This window comes from Vulpes vulpes, chromosome 7 (assembly GCF_048418805.1).
Source record: "Vulpes vulpes isolate BD-2025 chromosome 7, VulVul3, whole genome shotgun sequence".
Taxonomy (NCBI): Eukaryota; Metazoa; Chordata; class Mammalia; order Carnivora; family Canidae; genus Vulpes; species Vulpes vulpes.
In genome coordinates, this window is record NC_132786.1 from 82047416 (window position 1) to 82069135 (window position 21720).

At 37.1% G+C, this 21720-nt stretch overlaps 1 protein-coding gene across 11 annotated transcripts in view; it reads left to right on the forward strand.

The window, feature by feature from the left end:
* The window catches only part of CDK14 (cyclin dependent kinase 14), a 723056-nt gene that overhangs the window by 616391 nt on the left and 84945 nt on the right, over positions 1–21720 (forward strand). For all 11 annotated transcript variants that reach the window (XR_012002660.1, XM_072764239.1, XM_072764240.1 and 8 more), the window contains 2 exons: positions 15244–15383; positions 21387–21530. Coding sequence is in view for 10 of the 11 variants with exons in the window: in XM_072764239.1 (XP_072620340.1) it covers positions 15244–15383; positions 21387–21502 (256 nt within the window). In the remaining variant the exon portion in view is untranslated. The remainder of the gene's footprint in view (positions 1–15243; positions 15384–21386; positions 21531–21720) is intronic.

Below are 21720 nucleotides of genomic sequence, written 5' to 3' on the forward strand. Positions count from 1 at the left end.
TCTTCACTAGGGGGAAACACAAAAAGCTATTATGACCTCAATATGGGCTTGAGTTTGACTTTCAAGAGTTTAAAGAGAGCTTTTAAAATTCAGGTTTTGAAAGGAAATTTTATCATGTAAAAAATATATGAGGTGATAAAAATTACAAAGAAATGATACATTTGCTCAGACCTACACACACAGGAGTAAACACATCTAACTGATAAAAATTCATAACTTCCAGATGGTAGACTTATGAGATGTTTTATTTACCTTTACATGGTTCAGGGTTTTCTAAATTCTCTTGAGTGACCATGTCTTATATACTTATAAGGAGAAAAAAAAGTTACTAATCAAACCTTTGGAAGGATGACATACAGAAGAGGCCACCAGCATTTGAGGCATAGAACACACTCTGCCCCTCACTTGCTGTGTGACCTTGGCTGTGTTTGCTCCTTTCTGAGCCTCAGTTTCTTCATCTGTAAGGAAATGTGGTGATGATCATTTTGTAGCTGGATATACAGAATAGGGAGACAATGTGATAAGTCTCTAAAACATGGTAAATGTTCAATAAATAAATGCTTTTGTCCTGTTTTGTATACCTTCCCACAGTACTTAAAACAAGGGTGGGTGCTTATGTGGCTCAGTAGGTTGAGTATCCAACTCTTTTTTTTTTTTTAATTTTTTTAAATTTTTTTATTTATTTATGATAGTCACAGAGAGAGAGAGAGGCAGAGACACAGGCAGAGGGAGAAGCAGGCTCCATGCACCGAGAGCCCGATGTGGGATTCGATCCTGGGTCTCCAGGATCGCGCCCTGGGCCAAAGGCAGGCGCCAAACCACTGTGCCACCCAGGGATCCCTGAGTATCCAACTCTTGATTTCAGCTCAGGTCATATTTCAGGGTTGTGGGGTCGAGCCCTGTGTCGGGCTCCTGCTCAGCTCAGAGTCTGCTTCTCCCTCTCCCTCTGCTCCTCCCCACTCTCACTCTCGCATGCACCCATGCACGCATGCTCGCTCTCTCTCAAATTAATTAATTAAAATAAAAAAAATAATTAGAATCTTTTTTTAAAAAAGAGTGTCATTTGCTAACTGGTCATATCCTTTGTGATAACTAGGGGAGATCAGATCATTCAAGAGAGAGTTGATTCAGAGTGGAGTCTAGAAGACACCTATGACAAGGAGGATAAGAGGCTCCTTGCAGGAGCAGTAAGCACTGAAAGATATCTTGACTTTTCTTCCTAAAGATCATCAGGCCCTTTATAGAGGATGCCCAGCTATTCAACAGTCCTAATCCAATTCTTGTTTTGGACATAAGCATACAGGCCAGTTCTTTTTCACATCCTAATGAAATCATATATTTTCAAATCCCAGATGCAATATCGTAAGATAAAGAAGCTGAAATAAGAGTCCCCAGAAAGTATATTCTTCATTTGCCTTGAACTACACTTCAACAACCCATAATGAGCTCTGACCTAACCAATTTTTCTTTTGTACTGATTTAATGGGAGCACTAGTTTGGGTGATTTTCTCAAATCATAACCATTTAATATCCTTAATCTCTAAGATGACAATTCTTTTTCTTTTTTTTTAAGGAGTAGGGGAACATCTCTTTCATATCATCAGCATGGGTGCTAAACTGTATATCTTTTACCTTAATTTTCTTTTCTTTTTACATTTTTCTCAATATTTTGGATCATGTCCAGTCGCTAAGGAAATAAACATGTGAAGAGAGTTCTGTGGAATGTTCACCATGCTGGTATTTTTCTTCCTTTTATCATGCCCCAAGATTCGCCAGAGTTGATATAAATTCACCATGCCTTCTTTAAAAAGCGTAACAGCAAGGCATTCTTCCTGTAGGAGTTGGACTGTAAAAGGTGATTTCCTTTTACTCTATTTGGTTTAAGCCTGTAAAAAGCATTAAGTGAAAAATCTGATATATTTGTTAGGGCATTTATTGCATTACTAAGTTATATTTGCAGTTCTCAGTAAAAGGTTTATTGAGAACATAAACTTTGAAGAGGTTTTGTTCAGGATTAAAGATATATTTTTCTTCTCTTTTGGTGAAATAATATCACACAAAATGATGCCTTTCGGGAGCTATTTTTAGCACTGTTTATAGTTAGAAGACGCACTGTTCCGTTCTGGTGAAGAAGATATCAGCTTCCAAATCCAGCCTCTGATGATGAGATTTGTAACTTCTATAGGGTTTCAGAGGAATGAAAGGCTCTGAAGTTACCAGTTTCCATTAACTAAATTTACCATAATGTAGACGCACCAATAAGTTAAACAGTTTCCTAGCCTTTTGTAATGAAAATGTTTTTCATACTGTCCATGTAATTTGGGCTAGATATTTAGAACATATCCATCTGAAATGTAAAACATAAGCCATTGCTAAGGTCTAATGTATATGGACTTTTTTTTCTTTTTGATAAATGAAGGTTTAAATTTAAACTCCTGATGCAATCTTTTATTATAAAAAATGAGAATTGTCTTTTTGAGAAGAAACAGTGCTAGAATCAGTCACTTAGAATTCAGGAAAACTGGCTCATTTTTATTGTCTAAATAACAAAAATATCAAACATCACAAGGGTAGAATATCATGAGCAATTTGCTTCACTCTTGATTTCTTAGAGATGTTTTGAAAACTTGTGGAATAGGGGAAATAATTTGATGCCTATGATCGATTGAAGCAAGTTACGGTAAGAAAAGGTCAGTCTTCACAGTGGTCCTGTAGAGTAGAAGAGAGTTATTAATTTTATCCTGATCTATATCCGGAAGTTGGAAAGGTTACAAGTTGCCTGATGTTATTCAGGTAACAATGGAATTCCATATGGGGGAGGTCATGTGGTTATGAAGATCTAGTGTTTATGATATAACAATAAACAAAATAACTGGGATGTTGAAAGCCAATTCTGTTGAATGCACATCCTTTGGGTTTCATGGATATTCACAATTCTAAATTTGTGAGTTTAGAATTTTAAATATTCTCTAAGTTTTATCCTTCCGATTATGAGGGTTAGTTATTATTAAAGTATTTTTTTGCTTATTTCTTTTGCTGAAATAAAATATATCTTTTTCTATCTTGTTCTTCAGTTAGAGGGTTAAAAAGTATTTGTGCCTCTTATGCTATAAACCACGTTATTGAAGTAAAATACTGAACATAAATATAGAATCATATAATCACTAGTCCCCCTAAATCTATGACTCTTTTCTAAAATGTAACTGAGGTACAAGTATTATTCCATGACAGGTTTATACTATTCCTGTAGAAGAAAAATGTGAACATTTGGTAGGCTCTAACAAATCTTAGAGAAATTTTTAGAAATTATATTATTTAGACAGAATTAGAGGTTGAGTGCATATGGGTTTTACATAAGCTATTAAAAAATAAAACTTTACAACTAAAAAAGTAACTGCTACTAGGCAATGAGAAAAATTGGAGAGGAAATTAACATGGAATCTCTGCAAAAATAATGTGGTGAACTAGTTAACCTTCTCTTTCCTATAAGCAGGTTAAATGAAAGTATGATCTATGTAGTAGTTAAGTAAAAATAAGTTTAAATACACAAGAGTTTTTGTTGAAAAGGATATAACAGGAAGTTCACTTATATTAGCTTTTCTCCAGGAATAGTTTATGATAACATTTGTATCAATGGATTTATAAAATGTAAATATTAAAATCTATAGCTTCGTATAGTACATGGGAAATGCTAGTATAATTATGTGATAAGTTAACTGATTTTTAAAAGCTAGACCACTCTTTATTTGATTTCAGAGTGAATGTAAACATTCAAAGACATCTGTTTTTCCAGGGATGGTAGAAAATAGTCATAAATAAAGTCAAAGCTAGGAAATTTGGGGTAAATATTATCTAACTAAGCTCTGCAATCCAAAGTAAGAATTTAATATTTTCCTTTTTCTGGCCCACTTTTTGGCAGTTTATAATACTCTTGAGTGTCAGTGCTTGTGTTTTCAAAAACTTGATTCATTCACATCCTGCTGAGGACTCTCCAGCACTTTCTGTACTTTTCCACCAGATAGAATTTACTGTAACGGCAACTATGTATTGAATGAGGGTTAGATCTGCAAGAGAGACCTAGCAATATAGATTAGTCTGACTAGCTCTGGGGACTCTTAATCTTACCCAAGTTAAAGCTGGACTCTCTTTATTGTCTTTATTTAATGTGGGTGTTAACAAGAATATAGAAAGAATAGACTCTGTAGAAAGAATTCAGAATTAAAGGAAGAGAAAAAGATAGAAAAATGTAGGGTGTCCTTAAGGAAAACTTAAAAATAACCCAATAACCCTCTTCCCAACTTGGCAACATATATCCTGGTGTGTGTGTGTGCGTATATAATAGTAACAGTAAATCTTTGGTGTGACATGTAATGGACAATAAGATTTAAGAGTCCACAAATCCAGATACTCTTCATTTTGACCCTTTGATTATCTGCATCAAATAAAATAATATACATGAAAGCTCTGTGTAAACTGTAGAGTTCTCTATGTATAGCATTATCATTATATAACATTTTGACAATCAAGGGAGCTGACCACCATGGGAATGGGTGTCTTACAATGAGATTGTGTCATGAAACAGTTTCACTAGAATAAATGAATGAGAATTGAACAATTTTCTACGTACAACAAAACATAACCTATTTATGGAAACTAATATAAAAATGTTATCTGCTTACCTTGAGGAAAGGAATCTCATTTTTTTTTCATAGCAGTGCACTGAAAGGAAGTCTCAGCATTAAACAAATCTATGTCTTCATTAATAATGTAACTGAGAGGGTAGCCCGGGTGGCTCAGCAGTTTAGCACTGCCTTCAGCCCAGGGCATGATCCTGGAGACCCCAGATCGAGTCCCAAGCCAACTCCCTGCATGGAGCCTGCTTCTCCCTCTGCCTCTGCCTCTCTCTCTCTCTCTCTCTCTAATAAATAAATAAAATCTTTTAAAAAAAATAATGTAACTGAGAATCTTGCCTCTCATTTCACTGCGCAGCCCATCACCTGAGGTTGAGAAGTTCACTGCACAAGCCTGAACCTTCCCTTCTATTAGTCTTTATTGTCTCTAAGAGTTTATTCCAATGTCAGGGATTCCTCCTTGCTGTTTGACAAATTACTGACCTCTCTTTGCAAAATGAATAAATTTGAGCCTATTTTCTAAAAGTAAGTCACTTTTTGAAAAATCAGAGCAGTTTCATGACCACAGTCTCCCCCTAAGTCAAAAGCTTTGATAAGATGGTAATTAAATGAGCATTTTGCTTTACATGTATAGACAAAGAGTACTGAGTGTGGGAGTCCTGGTTACAGTGGTCAGCCTGTCTTTATGGGTGGGTGGACTTCTGCACAAATCATTTTCAAGAAATTACTTGTATAATCCAGTGGCCAGTCCCCATGTTGGCATCTTTGCCACAGAGACAGTATGTGTACTGCCAAATGAAAGGATCCGGACCCTCAGCTTTGCTCAGTGAAGAGTGTTGACAGTGAGTAAAAGCATGAATATACAGACTTTCAACATCTCACTCCAGGTTGCTCTATTTCCAAATCTGTGAGACAAAGCACACTAGTATGGTCCACATACAAGCCCAGGGTGTTTATAGTTCTATGCCATCACAGAATGCTGTGCGGAATATACTAGAACTTTTTGTTCCCCTTTACTTCCTCTTCAGGTGTTATATAGGAATCAGTATCACTATTGAATGTTCTGAATAAATTGAACCTACTACACCTCTACTGTTTATATCCAGCTTTCATGAGCTAACATGTTAATAGGGGACTTGGCTGTCTCAGTCAGTAGAGCACATGACTCTTGATCTCAGGATTGTGAGTTCAAGCCCCATATTGGGTGTAGAACCTGCTTTAAAAAAAATAAATAAAATGTTAATAAATCCCAGTGAAGATCTTTATAGAGATATTTAGAAGTCAACTCTTGGGAACAAAATGTAACTTGTCTTAGTTTTTCTATAGACAGATATATCAATTTTGGAGGAAGTCTTTTGGAACTACAATGTAAAAAAAAAAAAGAAAAGAAAAGAAAAGAAACCCAAAGAACTTGTAATCCTAGTTTATAATGTACCTTTAAAAGAGATAAGAACCAATTTCCTTCTCACTTAAAAAAAAAAAAATGGAAAGAAAAAAAAAGAAAATGATACCCTCCAAGGGATATATATTTTGAAGATGTACCTTAAGGACTAGGATTTGACCTTAAGGTGCTTTTGCTCAAAAATGATGGCTTACTTTTTAAATACATTTTTCTCAAGTAAAACTTCTATAGGTCTAACAGTTGATATATCCAGTCCTCAAGCAAACACCCAGTCATTCAACAAATGTTGTGTCCCTAGGCTATACTGGGAACCACTGCCTTGTAGGAAGTAGCCCTGGCCACCTCATTCGAGCCCACTCTCCCTCCCTTTTACATCATCATTTTCATCCTTCATGTTTATTCCTCTCTTTTCAACTTGTCAGTCTCCCTTAGTCTGGCAAAAGACTCTAGATTCACTTTGCTCTTTGTCTTGGTTTTCAGGATAGCTGAGACACTTCGGTGAGCTTTGAAAGCAGTAAGTTGACAGGTTGAGTGAAGAGAAGTGAGAGGCACATTAGATCGGTTCATTAGTGATGGGCAGTGGGGGAACTCTGGTAGGTTAACTATGGCAGGCCACTGTGGCTCTGCTAACCCTCCCTGCCTTTAGGTCACAAAGAGGTTCTTCCTAGATTGGAAGGCGTATAACCTTAGAACTGACAGCCCCTTCAAAGCCATCTATTCCATCTCCCGCATTTCTGAGGCATGAAAACTGACCTGCACAAGGAGTAGAGAAAATATCCTGCTCCATATCCCAGATCTAAGGTAGTTTTTTACTGTTCATGTTACCTTCTTTCATATTTTTCTTTTTAATGCAGATAAAGAGTGTGTGTGTGTACACACACCATTGTATGGATAAAGACTAGGAAAATGAAAAATATTCATTATAATTAGAATAGCAGCATATCATTATTTTCAACTATAGTAAAAGCATTTGTTTGAAAGTTACTTACAATAGAAGATTCTCTCTCCACACACACACACTGAATTCAGTAGGGATTGTTTCTGTTTGTTGTCATCTAGATTTATCATTTTAAAATTCCTTAGATTTTCTAGAGAGTTTCTACAACAACAAATATCTTTAACTTTTTAAAAAATGAATGTGGAATGAATATGAAAGTCCTCTGTCCCAAATACCCTGCCAGGTTTATATGACCCTTCATGAACACAGAGCTCCCTTAGTCCACCCTCTGACCTGATAGGCACAGTCTGACAGCTGGAGGCAGGCCCCACCTCGGTGACCTGGGATTAAGCACTGAAATCAGTGGGAAGGCCTCACCACTGGCAGTAGCATCTCCCCATTTGCCAGAACATCGCTTGAAGCATCAGACCCCCACCCCGACGTGGAAGTCCAAACGTTAGCCATTCAAAGGAGGTCAGCTGTCCACGCCTAAAGACTGAATGTTCCTTGTGAAAAATCTGCAATACCCCATCTCTCTACACTGCTCCTTCCATTGAATTTCCTTGATGAGTTCCCTGACCTTGCCTTTCATATCTCTGGAGAGCCTCATGTTTATACTTCATGTTCAAGAGCCATCTGAAAAAATTCTCCTGTGCACTTTGTTAACCCCTCCGACTCCCAGCTTCTGACAACCACTGATCACTCTTTCGTTTCTATAATTTGCCTTTGCCAGAATGTCATATAAATGGAGTTATTGCATATGTAGCCTTTCCTTCTTTCATTTACGTAATGCTTTGGAGACTTATCTATAAAGTTGAGTAGTAAAAGAACCTTAGCCTAAAACAACTTTGGTTAGTTAAGTTTTGAAGCTTAATAGAGGTAACCTAAAAGAAGCCTTTTTTTGTTTTGTTTTAAAGATAGGGAAATAACACTGAGTTAATAATGCCAGCGATAAAGTCCTAAAGAGTACAGGTATAGATGATTCTATAGTAACTAATTAGATCAGGAAGATTATAAATATACACTTTTGGGAGGAAAAAATATCTCTTCTACCACAAAAATTGACCTAAAATGCTGGAGAAGATGTTGCTAAAAGAGGAACATGGAGCCACTTGGGGATCAGTAAACAATGCTTTGGGGCTATGAAAGGTGCAGCATAGGAATTGCGATTCCCCACATACTCAAGACACTCAAAGCACTTCAACCTCAGTAACAGGCTAGGTGAAAAAAAAAAAACTGCCTCCAGCAAAGAAAGACTTGCAAGGACAACTGTTGGCTTTGGCTCTGGATGGGGATCAAAAAGTCCTATGAAAATTCTGTAATTTTAGGTTTAAATTTACATAACTCACATGGTTGCAGAAGCCAACAGAAAGAATTTAGAGTGCCTAGCTGTTAAGAGAGCCCCAAGACTCCTGACAGAAGCAAAAGAAAATCCCTATGGAGGAAGATATTCTCAGCCCAAGCCCATCAGAATTCCCACAGATTAACATTAGCCAAGCATGAGCTCACAATCCAGAATTATAAAACATATGAGAAAAAGTCATTGTGAGTGAAGGTCAGTAACAAAAACAACAACAAAATTGGCCTCCTCTCTCCCCCAGAATTTCAGATGTTGGAAATTATGAGACATAGAGCATAACTGTATTTAAAATATTGTAAAGAAAGAAATTATCAAATCTAAAACTTGAACAAGAAACCATCAAATTGGACACACAAACTTGTCAAAGACTTAAAAAGAACTTATAAAAACAAAATGAACAGGGAAAACAGCATATTAGATGCAGCTGATTAGAGAATTAGTTGAACTGGAAGGTAACTCTGAAGGAATTACCCAGAATTCCTTCAGGGTTGCTTACCCAGAAGGACCAACAGTGTAAAGACAGGAAAAATGTAATAAGGTGGCATGACATTGGGGTTACAAAATGAGAGAAGAGAGAGAATGGGGATAGGCAATATTGGAAAAATAATGGCTGAATTTTTCCCCCAGAACTGTTGAAAGACATGAAGCCTCATATTCAGGAAACACTGGATATCAAGCAGGTTAAATGAAAACAACACCTTACATTGCAATTGTGAAAGGAGGAATATAAGAGCTAACAACAGCAACAACAGAAGCCTACAAAATAATATCTTCAGAGTTAAAGGAAAATGCTTTGAACCTACAATTATATCCCAAGCCAACTTTTATCCTGTATGAAAAAAAAAAAAAAAAAAGAGAGAGAATTTGCCACTACATTCTTTTGTCAGGGAAAGAACTTCTGAAGTTTGTATTTCAGATGCAGAAAACCAGGGAGAGAAGGAACATCTGAAACACGAGAAGGTGATTACGTGAATAATAAACATGGTTAAATCTAAATAGTAATAACCATAGCAGCATTTAATATGTGTGTTTTTAAAAAGCACAGAAAATAGGGGCACCTGGGTGGTTCCAGTCAGGTGTCAGACTCTTGATTTCTGCTCAGGTCATGACCTCAGTGTCGTGAGAATGAGCCCCACATTGGGCTCTGCACTGGCCATGGAGCCTGTTTAAAATTCCCTCTCTCCCTCTCCCTTTGCCCCTCTCTCCCCCAGAATGAACTTAATAAATATATAGCACAGAAAAGAGGAATAAAATACGAGACAGTATTGCATGAGAGATGGGACTAGTATCATCAGAAGTGTTACTAATTTCCTGTATTGTTCAGCGGGAAGGTAAATCTATAGTTTAAACTTTAAGCAATTAAAGTGAAATGTGAAAATTAAGGAGCCATCCACTAGAACTGAGGGTAAAGGTATAATTGTGGAAGTTTCTTCTGATGTCCTTGATGGAAAAAACAAAAAACATGAAATAAAACCAACAGCCCCCCAAAAGAGAACACCCTGGCTGTAGATTGAGCGGTTCTGTGGTGTTCTTGGTCACATATTTATTACATTTTGGAAGGGCAGGGGAAACTTGTGAGGAACACAGCATGACCTCTATACAGACAAGCGAACTATAGAAATTCATTACTATTCCACCAAGAAGCTCCATAAGAGGGGTTAACTAGGACACAGGAGGATGGAATTAAAATAAGGAAAGCACTTTACAAGCATTCTGACCTAGATGGGCTAAACCTGGGGGAACTTCCTTTCTCTTGCCTCATTACTGGAATAAAGAGTTACTGCTGCTTCCGGGGCGGGGGGGGGGGGGGGTTCATTTCATCTCACATTACTCCCAACGTCTTGCTCAAAGCACTGAGACTTACAAATGTAGTATATTGAAGTGGGCTACAGTTTCTTTACCTCTCTTCTGTATTATGTATTCTTTTCTTTTTCAATTCTTTCATCATCCTATTGAATATTTTAACTAAGCATGACTCAGATGAACTGACCAATTCTTGTGAAGTTGTACACTGGACAATCTAACCAGTGTGACCCTAAACAGATTTAAAGAGGGACTTAAAAAGTGTGGCATTACCATAATAGTAAGAATATGTGAAGCAACTTACCACAACTGCTCTTGTGTTGAAAGAAAACATCTGGGTTCTGGATTGACCATTTGATGGTGGTGCACTACCTTCCAGCCAGGCTGTTGATGACTAGTGATGTCTTGTGAAGATAAAGTCTCTTGAAGAAAGTGGTTGTATCACTGTCATCTTGTTGCAGGTCTTGGGAGCGCTCTAATGCATGTTGTTCTAGCATTAATTGAAGGTGGCATGAGATATAAAGATGCAGAAAGTTTGTAAGACAAAAGTGGAGTTGAGCTTTTAAAAGCAAGCAGCTCTTGTCCTAAACTCCAGCTGCAGTTCCTATTTACCAGTAGTCATAGAAACTGCTGCTATAGTCATAAAACTGGGCTGCCTGTTGGTATTGCCTTAGATACGGAGCTTAATCGTACGTATTAGCCAACACGTAGGCTTGGCAAATGGGAAGTCTAATGAAGCTTTCATTGGAGTATTGATATTGATAAGCAGTTCTATCAGAGCTCAAGCTTGGCAGAAATGCAGCCTGTGTGTTTGAATTATCATCTGCCTGTTTGGAAACTTAGCAAAAGATGCTTGCTGTTCAGCGTTTAAAATATGCTTATCATTTTCATCAATTGACCTTTCCAGAAAGCGTGCCATATAGAGTTATAAGTCTTCTTCAAATCTATTCACATGCCAGAATCTTATCAATATGTAAAAAAAATTAAGAGATTGGGTGCCAAAATACCCAGCCACAATACTTTGTATTTTTTTGATATCATATAGAATTAAAATTCAGGAACTAAGAAAAACAGTCTAGATCTTCTGTGGTTTATCCCTTCAGTCATTTCAAACATTGATAGTAGGACCCGTATGGCTATTTGCCTGCTACTTTATGTTTATATCTCTCACATTTAAAACAATATACATCAGATTTGTATAACCACTGATTCTGTTGGGTTTTGGCCAAGCCTGATAATGAGTTTTTAATGTCTTTCTATAAATCTCATTTTGTGCTATTATGAAAACCTCCATTTTGAAAATCACAAACCTCTGGTTGAAAAGTTCATGTAAAGTCCACATTATGACAGAAGCACATATCTTCAACGTCTCCAGACAAAAACATCTTAAAGTTACTTGAATGTTTGCACTTTGGGGTACAAGTTAAAAGAGAGGGTGGAAAAATGTGGGAGTGAGCTACTAAGTACTTATAGCAAAATGTTGTGTTTGTCTTGTATAGGGTGTATTGAATATGACCATTAGTAAATATTTGTTTTTTAAGATAAACATGCTTTGTTCTTATAGCTCAAATAATTCGTAATCATAAAATTCCCAAAAATTCTATAACTTTTTCCCTATTTTTATTGGAAGTTGTTTGCCAACTATTGTTGTTACAAGTGTGAATTTTTTCCTTCTCTCAATCTTTCATGCTAAAAGAGAAATTAGTTTCTGCTAATGAATTGAGTGTCTAATATTTTATTTTCCTGTTGATCTATGTAACTTAATATTTGTATACTTGATAATTTGTCTTTTGTGGTTGATAAAGTGGTACTGTGCATTAGTGTTCAATCATTTATTTATAATTTCTGGAATGTGTGGTTCTAGTTCTTTGGGGAAAATAATTTGTCAGTGTCCATCAGCATGTAAAAACTTCATGCAAGAGTTTAAACATTTAAATATTGACATGGAAAAAAAAGGAAAAAGTAATGATTTAACACATGGAGATAGAATTTATAACTTTTGCAACAAAAGATGAAATGTTCAATTTTACAGTCAATTTAAAAGAGCAGGAAAAGAAAAAAAGACAAAGGAAGACAAAATAGAATGCAGTATTGAGATGTTAGCAGTAATTCCAAACATATCAGTAATCACAAAATGTAAGAGCACTAAATTTTCTCCTTGGATAAATATTAAATCCAGCTATATAATATTTGTGAAAGATACCTTAAAATTATGGATATGAAACATTAAAGTAAAAAGATGACAAAAGTTTGCCAGGCAAGTATCAAACAAAAGAAAGTTGAGGTCATTAAATTAATATGAGAAAAAAAATGAATTTTAGCCCAAAAACCTTATTGAAAATAAACAAGGTTGCTACAGAGAGATTGAAGACTAAATTTATCAGGAAACAATAAAAATGCTAAACTGTTATGCATTGAATTACCTGCCTTTAGAATATATAAAATAAAAATTAATGGAATTACAGGGGCAGCCCGGGTGGCTCAGCGGTTCAGCACCGCCTTCAGCCTGGGATCGGGTCCCACATCAGGCTCCCTGTGTGGAGCCTGCTTCTCCCTCTGCCTGTGTCTCTGCCTCTCTCTCTCTCTCTCTCTCTCTCTCTCTCTCATGAATAAATAAATAAAATATTTTTAAAAATTAATGGAATTACAAGGGAAGATTTTTTAAATAGATCATCACAATGAGAGGTTTAAAACAACCACAATTATTCTAACATTCTGATAGAACACACTTATGCTTTGGGATGAAAATGTCCAAATAAGATATGCTGAAAATGTCCTATCTCAAAAAATTTGGATAAACTCAAAAAGTGGTTCTGGTAATGACAAAGATTCTGATGTTGAAAATGTGGAGAGTTGGAATAAAAGTGGTTCTTGAAATGTAAGTGAGGAAATAGACTTTGTAAATTAAAATTTTATGGTAATTAAAATATTTTATATAACCTGAATATTACAGATAAGCATTTGATTATTTCATCAACATTCAAGTTTGGCAGTAGTCATTTTGGGGGAGGAGAAATGAGATTGATACTGGCTAATTCCTTATATTTATAGTCTGAATATGATCAGCAACTACACAGAGTGTGATTCGTGGCTTATTGGAGCCAGAGGGACTGCAGACATAAGGTGGTTCATCACTCTTGTACAGAATCAAGCCTATAACTCAGATCTAGTCTCAGTCTGGCACTATTATTCTGTTTCATCAAAGCTATTTATAATTGATACCAACGATCATGTTCACCATGATTATATATAAGCTATACATTCAAAGTGCAGCTTTTAGCATGAAGTCTACCTATCTTGAACTTTGCATTTGATATTTCAAAAGATGTTAATGAAAAGTTTAAATAATCAGAGTCTTAGAAGAGGCAGCAACAATTTGGATGGCCCTGACCTATCTTAAAGGAAAGAAGGAAAAAAGAAAAAAAAAAAAAAAAGCTGTAGAGAATTTTGACAGACACTGCCTCCTTTTCCTGTAGACAAATTTGTCTTTCCCAGGCAGAGATCTTTAAAACTGATTATTTTTTTAAAAAAACAGCCACTACATGTGGGTGGGGGGATGGGGTAACTGGGTGATGGGCACTAAGGAGGGCACATGATGAGATAAGCACAGGGTGTTATACTCTATGTTGGCAAGTTGAATTTAAATAAAATATAAAAATAAAAAAGTAAAACAGCCACTACAGCGGCTAACTACTGAACCCATCTGTGACACCTTCACATATGAAGACTTAGAGAGGCCTCTTAGGTGGGGTCTTCAGAGTAGTATTTTTCTTTGCTCTTTCCCTGTTTCTTCCTCTCCCCAAATTCATTACCTCCTTTCCTCTTCCTCACCCCCAAACCCCTCTGTGTGCCATAAAAATTTTAAGTCAATGCTGAATAGCTGCTTGAGTATGAAGCAGGAGAATTGGTAGTTATTGAGGAAGTTCATTGGCTATGTGTTTAGTAACTTCAAGACTTTTGAAAAAGTACTCAACAGCAGATAAACTGGCCTTCATACTATCTGGATCTCTCTGAGTCAGTGTCCCTATTGCACTTATTGCAGAAACTCAGGAACCCATGGGTTGCCTTTAGAAATTATCTGAGAGCATAGCAAATGCAAACCACTTTAGCATCAAGTAATTCTAGATGGGTTTAAATCCACTCAACCTGCTAGTTGAGCAATCCACACCCTTCTCCGACTCCCACTTAGCTTGTCCTGCTATTAGATGAAGACAGAATTCCCTTGTCAGACCAAATAAATGTGAGCGAGGATGGCAAGTGCCTAGGAAGGTGCTTGACACGTGTTCAACTACCTATGAATAGCAGCTATCACCAGGAATACTTTTATTATCATGTTTATGTTCATTGTCTGGGCTTGATTGTACTGAGCTAGGAAATAGAGATTCCACAAGAAGCAAGGCTGGGCTGGACTCTGACCTGGTATGCATTTGAAAGTTGTCTCACATGGAGATTTGACTTCTCTGCTTTTTTTTTTTTTTTTTTTTTTTTTTTCAATCTTGAGACACATATTTTCTGCAGTTGTTCTAATGGTCATCTTGAATTAATTCAGCCCCATCTGGTTCATACACATTCCCTTCGTTAACCTCCATGTTAATATGATTGCTGATATTTGACAGGGTACTTATGCCAATAATTTTATATTCAATGTAAGAAAATGTAAATTCTTAGAGGAAAAGTAACTTTAGTAACTAGAGAACTTAATAGTAGTTTTATTTTAATTCTCCTAGTTATTTTGTATTAATTTTCCTGTAAATGTATCCAGATGTGCATGCAATAGATAGATTTTATTAACAAATTCTGGTAACTATTTGATAAATTATCTCCTGAAATTTTCTACCTTGGGATCTTGTTCTATCCTGGAAGCATCAACCTTTGCTTATAGTAGAAATATTTTAAATCAAAGAGACCAGGATATCAAGAGTAAAAGCGAGTTTAGATTAACCGATGCTCTAAGATGCAATGAGAATTCTGCTTCTGTTTATTTTCAGCAGATAATTTAACTTGTTCTTGGCCAAGAATAAATAGGTCCAGAAAAATTATGTGAGCTTTATGTCTTATTTAGTAGATTTTCTTGTTTGGTCTGATTTCTCTTTTTTGCTTGTGTTTTCAGGCTCAGCTATGTGAATTATGCAGAGGATCTGGCCTCCAAGCTCCTACAGTGTTCCCCAAAGAACAGACTATCAGCACAGGCTGCCTTGAGCCACGAGTATTTTAGTGACCTGCCCCCACGGCTATGGGAACTGACCGATAGTGAGTATGACAGATCTGAAACACCCAATCAAAGCAAGCAGATCATTTTAGCATCTGTGTGTAACATACTTGCAGAAGGATTCATGTTTTTATATGTGCATATGTAAGATTATGTATGTTTGTGTATGCACTACATGTACACACATATATGTGTGTATATACAGATGGGGGTGGGGGAAGAGCCAGGGAGAGAGAGAGAGAGAGAGAGAGAATGAGGGAAAGGGAGTCATGTGTGTATATATATTTAGTGGAATCCTGCCATTCAATTGCTAGCTTACTAGACAGAGAAAGAAAATGGATTCCTTTTTTGCTATCTCTGCTCTGCAGTCTGCAACTGCATGTTTTTGTATTTGATTATGTGTGTGTCCAAAAGAATGATCTGAGCGGTTATAAAGGAAAAGGAAAATATGATTTACATATTTAGTGCTTTATGCATGCAGTACTTTTTAACTGGCTTCAGTACACAGAGGAGAAATGATTCATTTTTGTTTGATTCTCAGAGACCATCTTGGTTGTAACAATAACGTTAAAAAGGGCTGCTATGCAGTGAGCTGACGAGCAGAGTTGGCAACTGGCTAATGCACTGAATTGACATGTAAGAACCGAAGACTTGTAATTCATTTCAACTACAAATGCTCTTGGTATTCATACAGACAGCTCTTCTCTGGATCTTTTAAAACAAAACACATTCCTGGGTGGGTTTTTGTTTTGTTTTTACAAAAGTGTTCATATTTACACAGCCTTTTTCAATTACATTTTAAATATTTGGGAGATTTATGGCTGGGAGGATCTCCTCTTTCTTCCAAAGTGTGAAACAGAATTCTTGTGAAATTTTGTAAGACACTATTGCAGTAAGAACATTTTTGTTCAATGGTAATGCGTTCTTTCCAAACGCCAATTTGAAACACTCCTTCTCGTACTCTTTTCTGACTGCCTTAAAGATGAATATACTGAATATATACATATATATATACATATATATATAATATGTTTATTAATTCTTGGGCACACACTTACCATAGACATACATAAAGTTATTTCCTTAATCTCTTGGACTTTAGGCTTTTTCCCTCATTGTAGTATTCGATTCTCCTTGACAACAGTAACCCTTTATTTTGAGGCTAAGTCCCAAGTAACAACTCCTCTTGCATATTTCTACCCTAAATCTTTTTTGATATCCCATTTAATTTGAATTACTTTCTTTTTACCCTAAACTGTCTAGAGCTATATTAATCCACTGCTCCCCCTTATGTTTAGTGAATCTTCTTTAACATTTTATATATTCCCAACCAATATTTATTCTATATTCTTCCCTACTTTCTTTCTAAAAGTCTACACACTGATCAATATGACAGCAATTACCATCTTTTTTAATTAAAGATGGAATTTCTGTGGAAAAATAATGAATTAGTGACAAATCTTCCTATATTGGAAAAAAAAGGATACAAATGGGCTCATTAGTTTATGGCTCATCAAATACAAACATATGGTTTGTTTTCCCATTTAGTGTAACTTGTAACTTGATATCACTCCTCCTTGGTGACATCTCAATCCCATCTGACTCGATGATTGAGTTTAAGCCAGGATTTTGATGGTCTATGAATTCTGAATTCTGTAGTAGTACTTTTCTGTTAATATGGACTTATTACCCACTTGCCACTTAGTTTATCAGCCAGTGGTTAAATCCAGTTTCTATCAGTAAGTAAATGCCTACACATTATCACTCGGCAGCAGGCTGCCACCAGAGACAGCCCTGTCCCCGTCATTAACAAGCACAATGTATGCAGAACACCAGAGGGGAATTAAAACCACAAAAAATACCTCAGGGTGGTATTTTTAATATGAGAATTTAATTTGTAATTTCACAGATTAAGAATTTTGGCTGCATTAATCCCTTTATCAGCTCACAGCAGGCTATTTGCAGAAGCATAACCATAAGGCGATATTCATTGGCAGAAACACGTCTTTGCATTAACGTTAAACATCAGGAGCAGTGAAACCTTTTGAAGGGGGGAGAATAAAGATGAAAAATCATTATATTTTTAAAGCAAGATTCTGCTAAATGCCTCCGGTAACAATTTTGAGTTACAGAAATGCTGTTTCTGTGTCTAGCAGATAATCATTATGAAGCATAAATCCAGTCCCAAGAAGGGACAATCCCAGTATTAAATACTATAGTCATTTCCATTTAGAACAACGTAGTAGTCCTTGTAAACATGTTTACAAAACAAAATTCCTAGACTTGGGAAACTTTGGGAACTAGTTCTTTTAGGTGAAATGACTACTTTCAGAGACTCTGCTATCTAGGTTAATATTTCTTCAGACTATAATTAGAAATTATTCAAATTAAATTTCACATTAGTTTGGAGTCCGATGAAAGTTTATCACCTGGCAATGGCAGCAGCAAGGGCAATACTCTCACGTGCTTCCTTTTCCAAGGAGATTTGGAAGGAGATCCACCTGGGAGGAAGTATTACAGAACCAATAAATGGATTGTCAAATAAATAAATGAATGAATGAATATATAATCAAATTGATTGAATATATAATCAAATGAATATTAATCAAATCTTGGAACCTCACCATATTAGCCTACTCAGGCTGTTAGAACAGAATATAACATAGCCTATGGGGGCTTAAATAGCATTTATTTCTCATAGTTCTGGAGGCTAGAATATCTAAGAGCAAGGCTCTGGCAGATTTTGTTCCTGGTGAAGCATCTCCCTGGCTTTCTGAAAGCCACCTAGCTATATCCTCACATAGCAGAGAGAACAGTCTCTCTCTCTCTTTTCTCTTCTCTTCTTTTCTCTTCTTATAAAGCCCGTAATCTCATGATGTGGGCCCCACCCTCATGACCTCCTCTAACCCTAATTAATACTCAAACATTTCATCTCCAAATACCACCACATTGGGGATTAAGGTTTCAACATATGAATTTGAGAGGAACACAGTTCAGTCTCTAGTGCTTACATTCTTAAAGATAGTTTATAGCATTTTTGAAAGAATGTCCACAAAAGGAAAACACATATGCAAGCAGAAAGCAAAACCAGGTTAAAAGGAAAAAATTGGAACAAAAATAAATTAAAAGTGGGCTTGAGCCTTCTTGGCCTACTTTAATATATCAGAGTCTGAGAGAAGAGTGTCAAGTGTTTTTAGAACCTTGGTTACACAAAGCACTGCAGTTGTTCATGGATTAGTGTAAAAATTAAGTTGTATGCTTACGTCAGACTCATACTTGCTTTAGAAGAACATTTAACAATATAATATCTTACTTTACTGTACTGTCCCTTAAAATCTCATGAGTTTACATAAGGATAGAATTCAGGGGGCGCCTGGGTGGCTCAGGTAGTTAAGCATCTGCCTTCGACTCAGGTCATGATCCCAGGGTCCTGGGATCAAGCCCCGCATCAGCTCCCTGCTGAGAGGGAACTCTGCTTCTCCCTCTCCCTTTGCCCATCCCCCCACCACCTTGTTCATGCTTGCTCTGTCACTCTCTCAAATAAATAAATAAATAAAATATTTAAAGAAAAAAAAAGGATAGAATTCAGAAGTGGTAGTGGTGTGTTAGTGTGCCACCAAAGGGGCAATTATAAATTTTTCGAGCAAGAATAGTGATACCTGGGGATCTGGTAGTTAAAGCTGGCTAATTCTGGTGGCACCCTGTCACTCTCCCTCCGTCCTGAAACCCCAACAGCTGTGCCCCACTTCCTTACAGAAATTTAATTGCATGGAAGTAAATGGAGGGCTGATTTAGAAGAAATTCATTACTTTTCCCAAATACACCACAGGGCGTTCTCCTGTGTATACTATCAAGTTACATAAATTATTGAAGCTGAACTACCCTTGTCAAAGTAAATGAACAAAATACACTTCATAGCACAGAGTCCTTGATTTTATTACATTCATTTGCTAATTCACAAAACTCAGATCTGCTGTAAAAGAAGGCCAACAAATTGGTGCAGTATGAAGAGCACTGAACTGGGAATCAGACCACCTGGATTTTAGCTTCAGCTCCACTGATAACTAGCCAGGCAACTTTGGCTGAGTTCCTTGGTCTCTGTGGGTGCCTGATTCCTCATTTAGAGTCACAATGATCCCTAAGGACCTTTCCAGCTCTGATGTTTATGAGTTTTCCTACTCATTCCTATATATGTCCTACATATTATCCTAAAACAACATTATGCCATTAATGTGGCCTTATGCCATCTTCTTAAAAATAAAACAAACAAACCCGGCTCAAATCCATTTACTGCTTCCAGTTCCTAGACTTCCATTCTCTCATGAGTCCTTTTGAACTAGCCTTTCACAATGCCCAAGACTCTGCTCGCACCTGCTGTTCTCAAAGTCTTTGTCCACTGATCTTTCCCTAGTCTTCATCTAGATCCATCAACTGAACTCAACACAATTGTCTACTGTCGCTTCCTAGTAACATTTCCTTCTCTAGGATTCTAGGACAGGTCTCTCCCATGGCTTTCCTTTTGCTTCCCTTAAACTCTCCTCTTCAGACTTTATGGATTTCTCATCTGCCAGACCTCTCACTTTGAGAGTGCCCTGGCACATAATCCTCACGTCTTTCTATCCACATACTGTCTAGAGCCTATGTGATCTCATTCAGTCTCATGATTTTAGGTATTATCTATACACTGACAGCTTCCAGATTTTTCTCTCTACACCCACCTTCCCTGACTCCAGACTTGCACATTCAGCTGGCTACTCGGCATCTCCATTTGGCTCTGTAGTAGGCATCTTGAACTTAATATCACCAAAACTGAACTGTTCTTTTCCCCAAGACTTGCCCCTTCTGGACTCTCTCATTTGTCAATAAATGGCAACATCATTCTTCCAACTGCTAGAAGCTGTCTTCCATGCCTCCTCTTTTGTCACACTCAAACCCAGTTCTTCCCCAGACCCTATTGGGGCTACCTTCCAAATAGATCAAGGACACACCACTCCTCACTTCCTTGCTTTTATCACCCTGCCCCAAGTCACCGTCTTCTTTCACCTCTATTTTACAACAGCCTTCTGTTTTGCCTGCTTCTCGTCTTGCCCCTGGGTGTCAGCTCTTGCTGTTTCCTCTTCCTATCATTTGTGCCTACTTTTCTTCTAGATCTGTGCATGGCTTGCTCTCTCACCTCCTTGGATCTCTGCTCAAATATACTTTATCAAGAAAGGCCTAAGGGCGCCTGAGTGGCTCAGTTGGTTAAACGTCCAACTCTTGATTTCAACTCAGGTCTTGATCTCAGGGTCATGAGTTCAAGCCCCACATTGGGCTCCATGCTGGGCAGAGAGCCTATGGAGAGGAGAGGAGAGGAGAGGGAGAGGAGAGGGAGAGGGGAGGGAGAGGGGAGAGGAGAGGGGAGAGGAGAGGGGAGAGGAGAGGAGAGGAGAGGGAGAGGAGAGAGAGAGGAGAGGGAGAGGATAGGGAGATGAGAGGGAGAGGGAGAGGAGAAATCCTTCCCTGAACCTTCTTCCATCCCAGCATTTCCAGTTTCTCTTCCCTGCCTTATTTTTCTTCGTAACACTGAACTACTAATTGATATATTTGTTTGATTGTTTATCATTTGTCTCCCCCAAAGGGAATCAACAAGACCAAGGATTTTTTTTCGTTCTGGTTTATACACTGTAGGATTTCAAAATACCCAAACAGTGTGGGGCTCCATAATTATTTCTCCAGTGAATGAATGAATGAAAGAATGGCATGAAGGAAGTGCAAGATGTGTTGTTTCCAATCCAAGTTAGTTATTCTAGATCAGAGAAATATGAGCATGAATATCAACTGCCTTATGGTTCTGAAAGAGAAGGCAGACAGTGCTATGATGCATATGTATAAATCTGTGTAAATGCGTCTGTGGCTGTTAACCACTTGACATTTCAGACCAACACATACCACAATGTTCCACAAGCTGGACATCTAGAATTGCATCTCAGTCTCCATGTTTTACAAGAAAGGGTTATAAATATGTCTATAAATATATAAATGGAAACTCTCTATTCTGTCCACAGTGTCTTCTATTTTTACTGTCCCAAATGTAAGATTGCAGCCAGAAGCTGGAGAAAGCATGCGGGCCTTTGGGAAAAACAATAGTTATGGAAAAAGTCTATCAAATAGCAAGCATTGATGAGCACAGCATTCTCAAGAGAGCACAGGTAAGATGACCTACTTTGCCTGGAAAGTAATAATGAATACACATTGAATGGATCTTTTAAATGAAATATTTCAGATTCCTTTTTTCCCCTTAAGTGTCCATTGAATCTCTTATGTTCATTATGGCATTCATCACAGATTCTACTGAGGAGAGTACAGTTAGTCATATTTTCAGGTACCCACTGGAGCTTA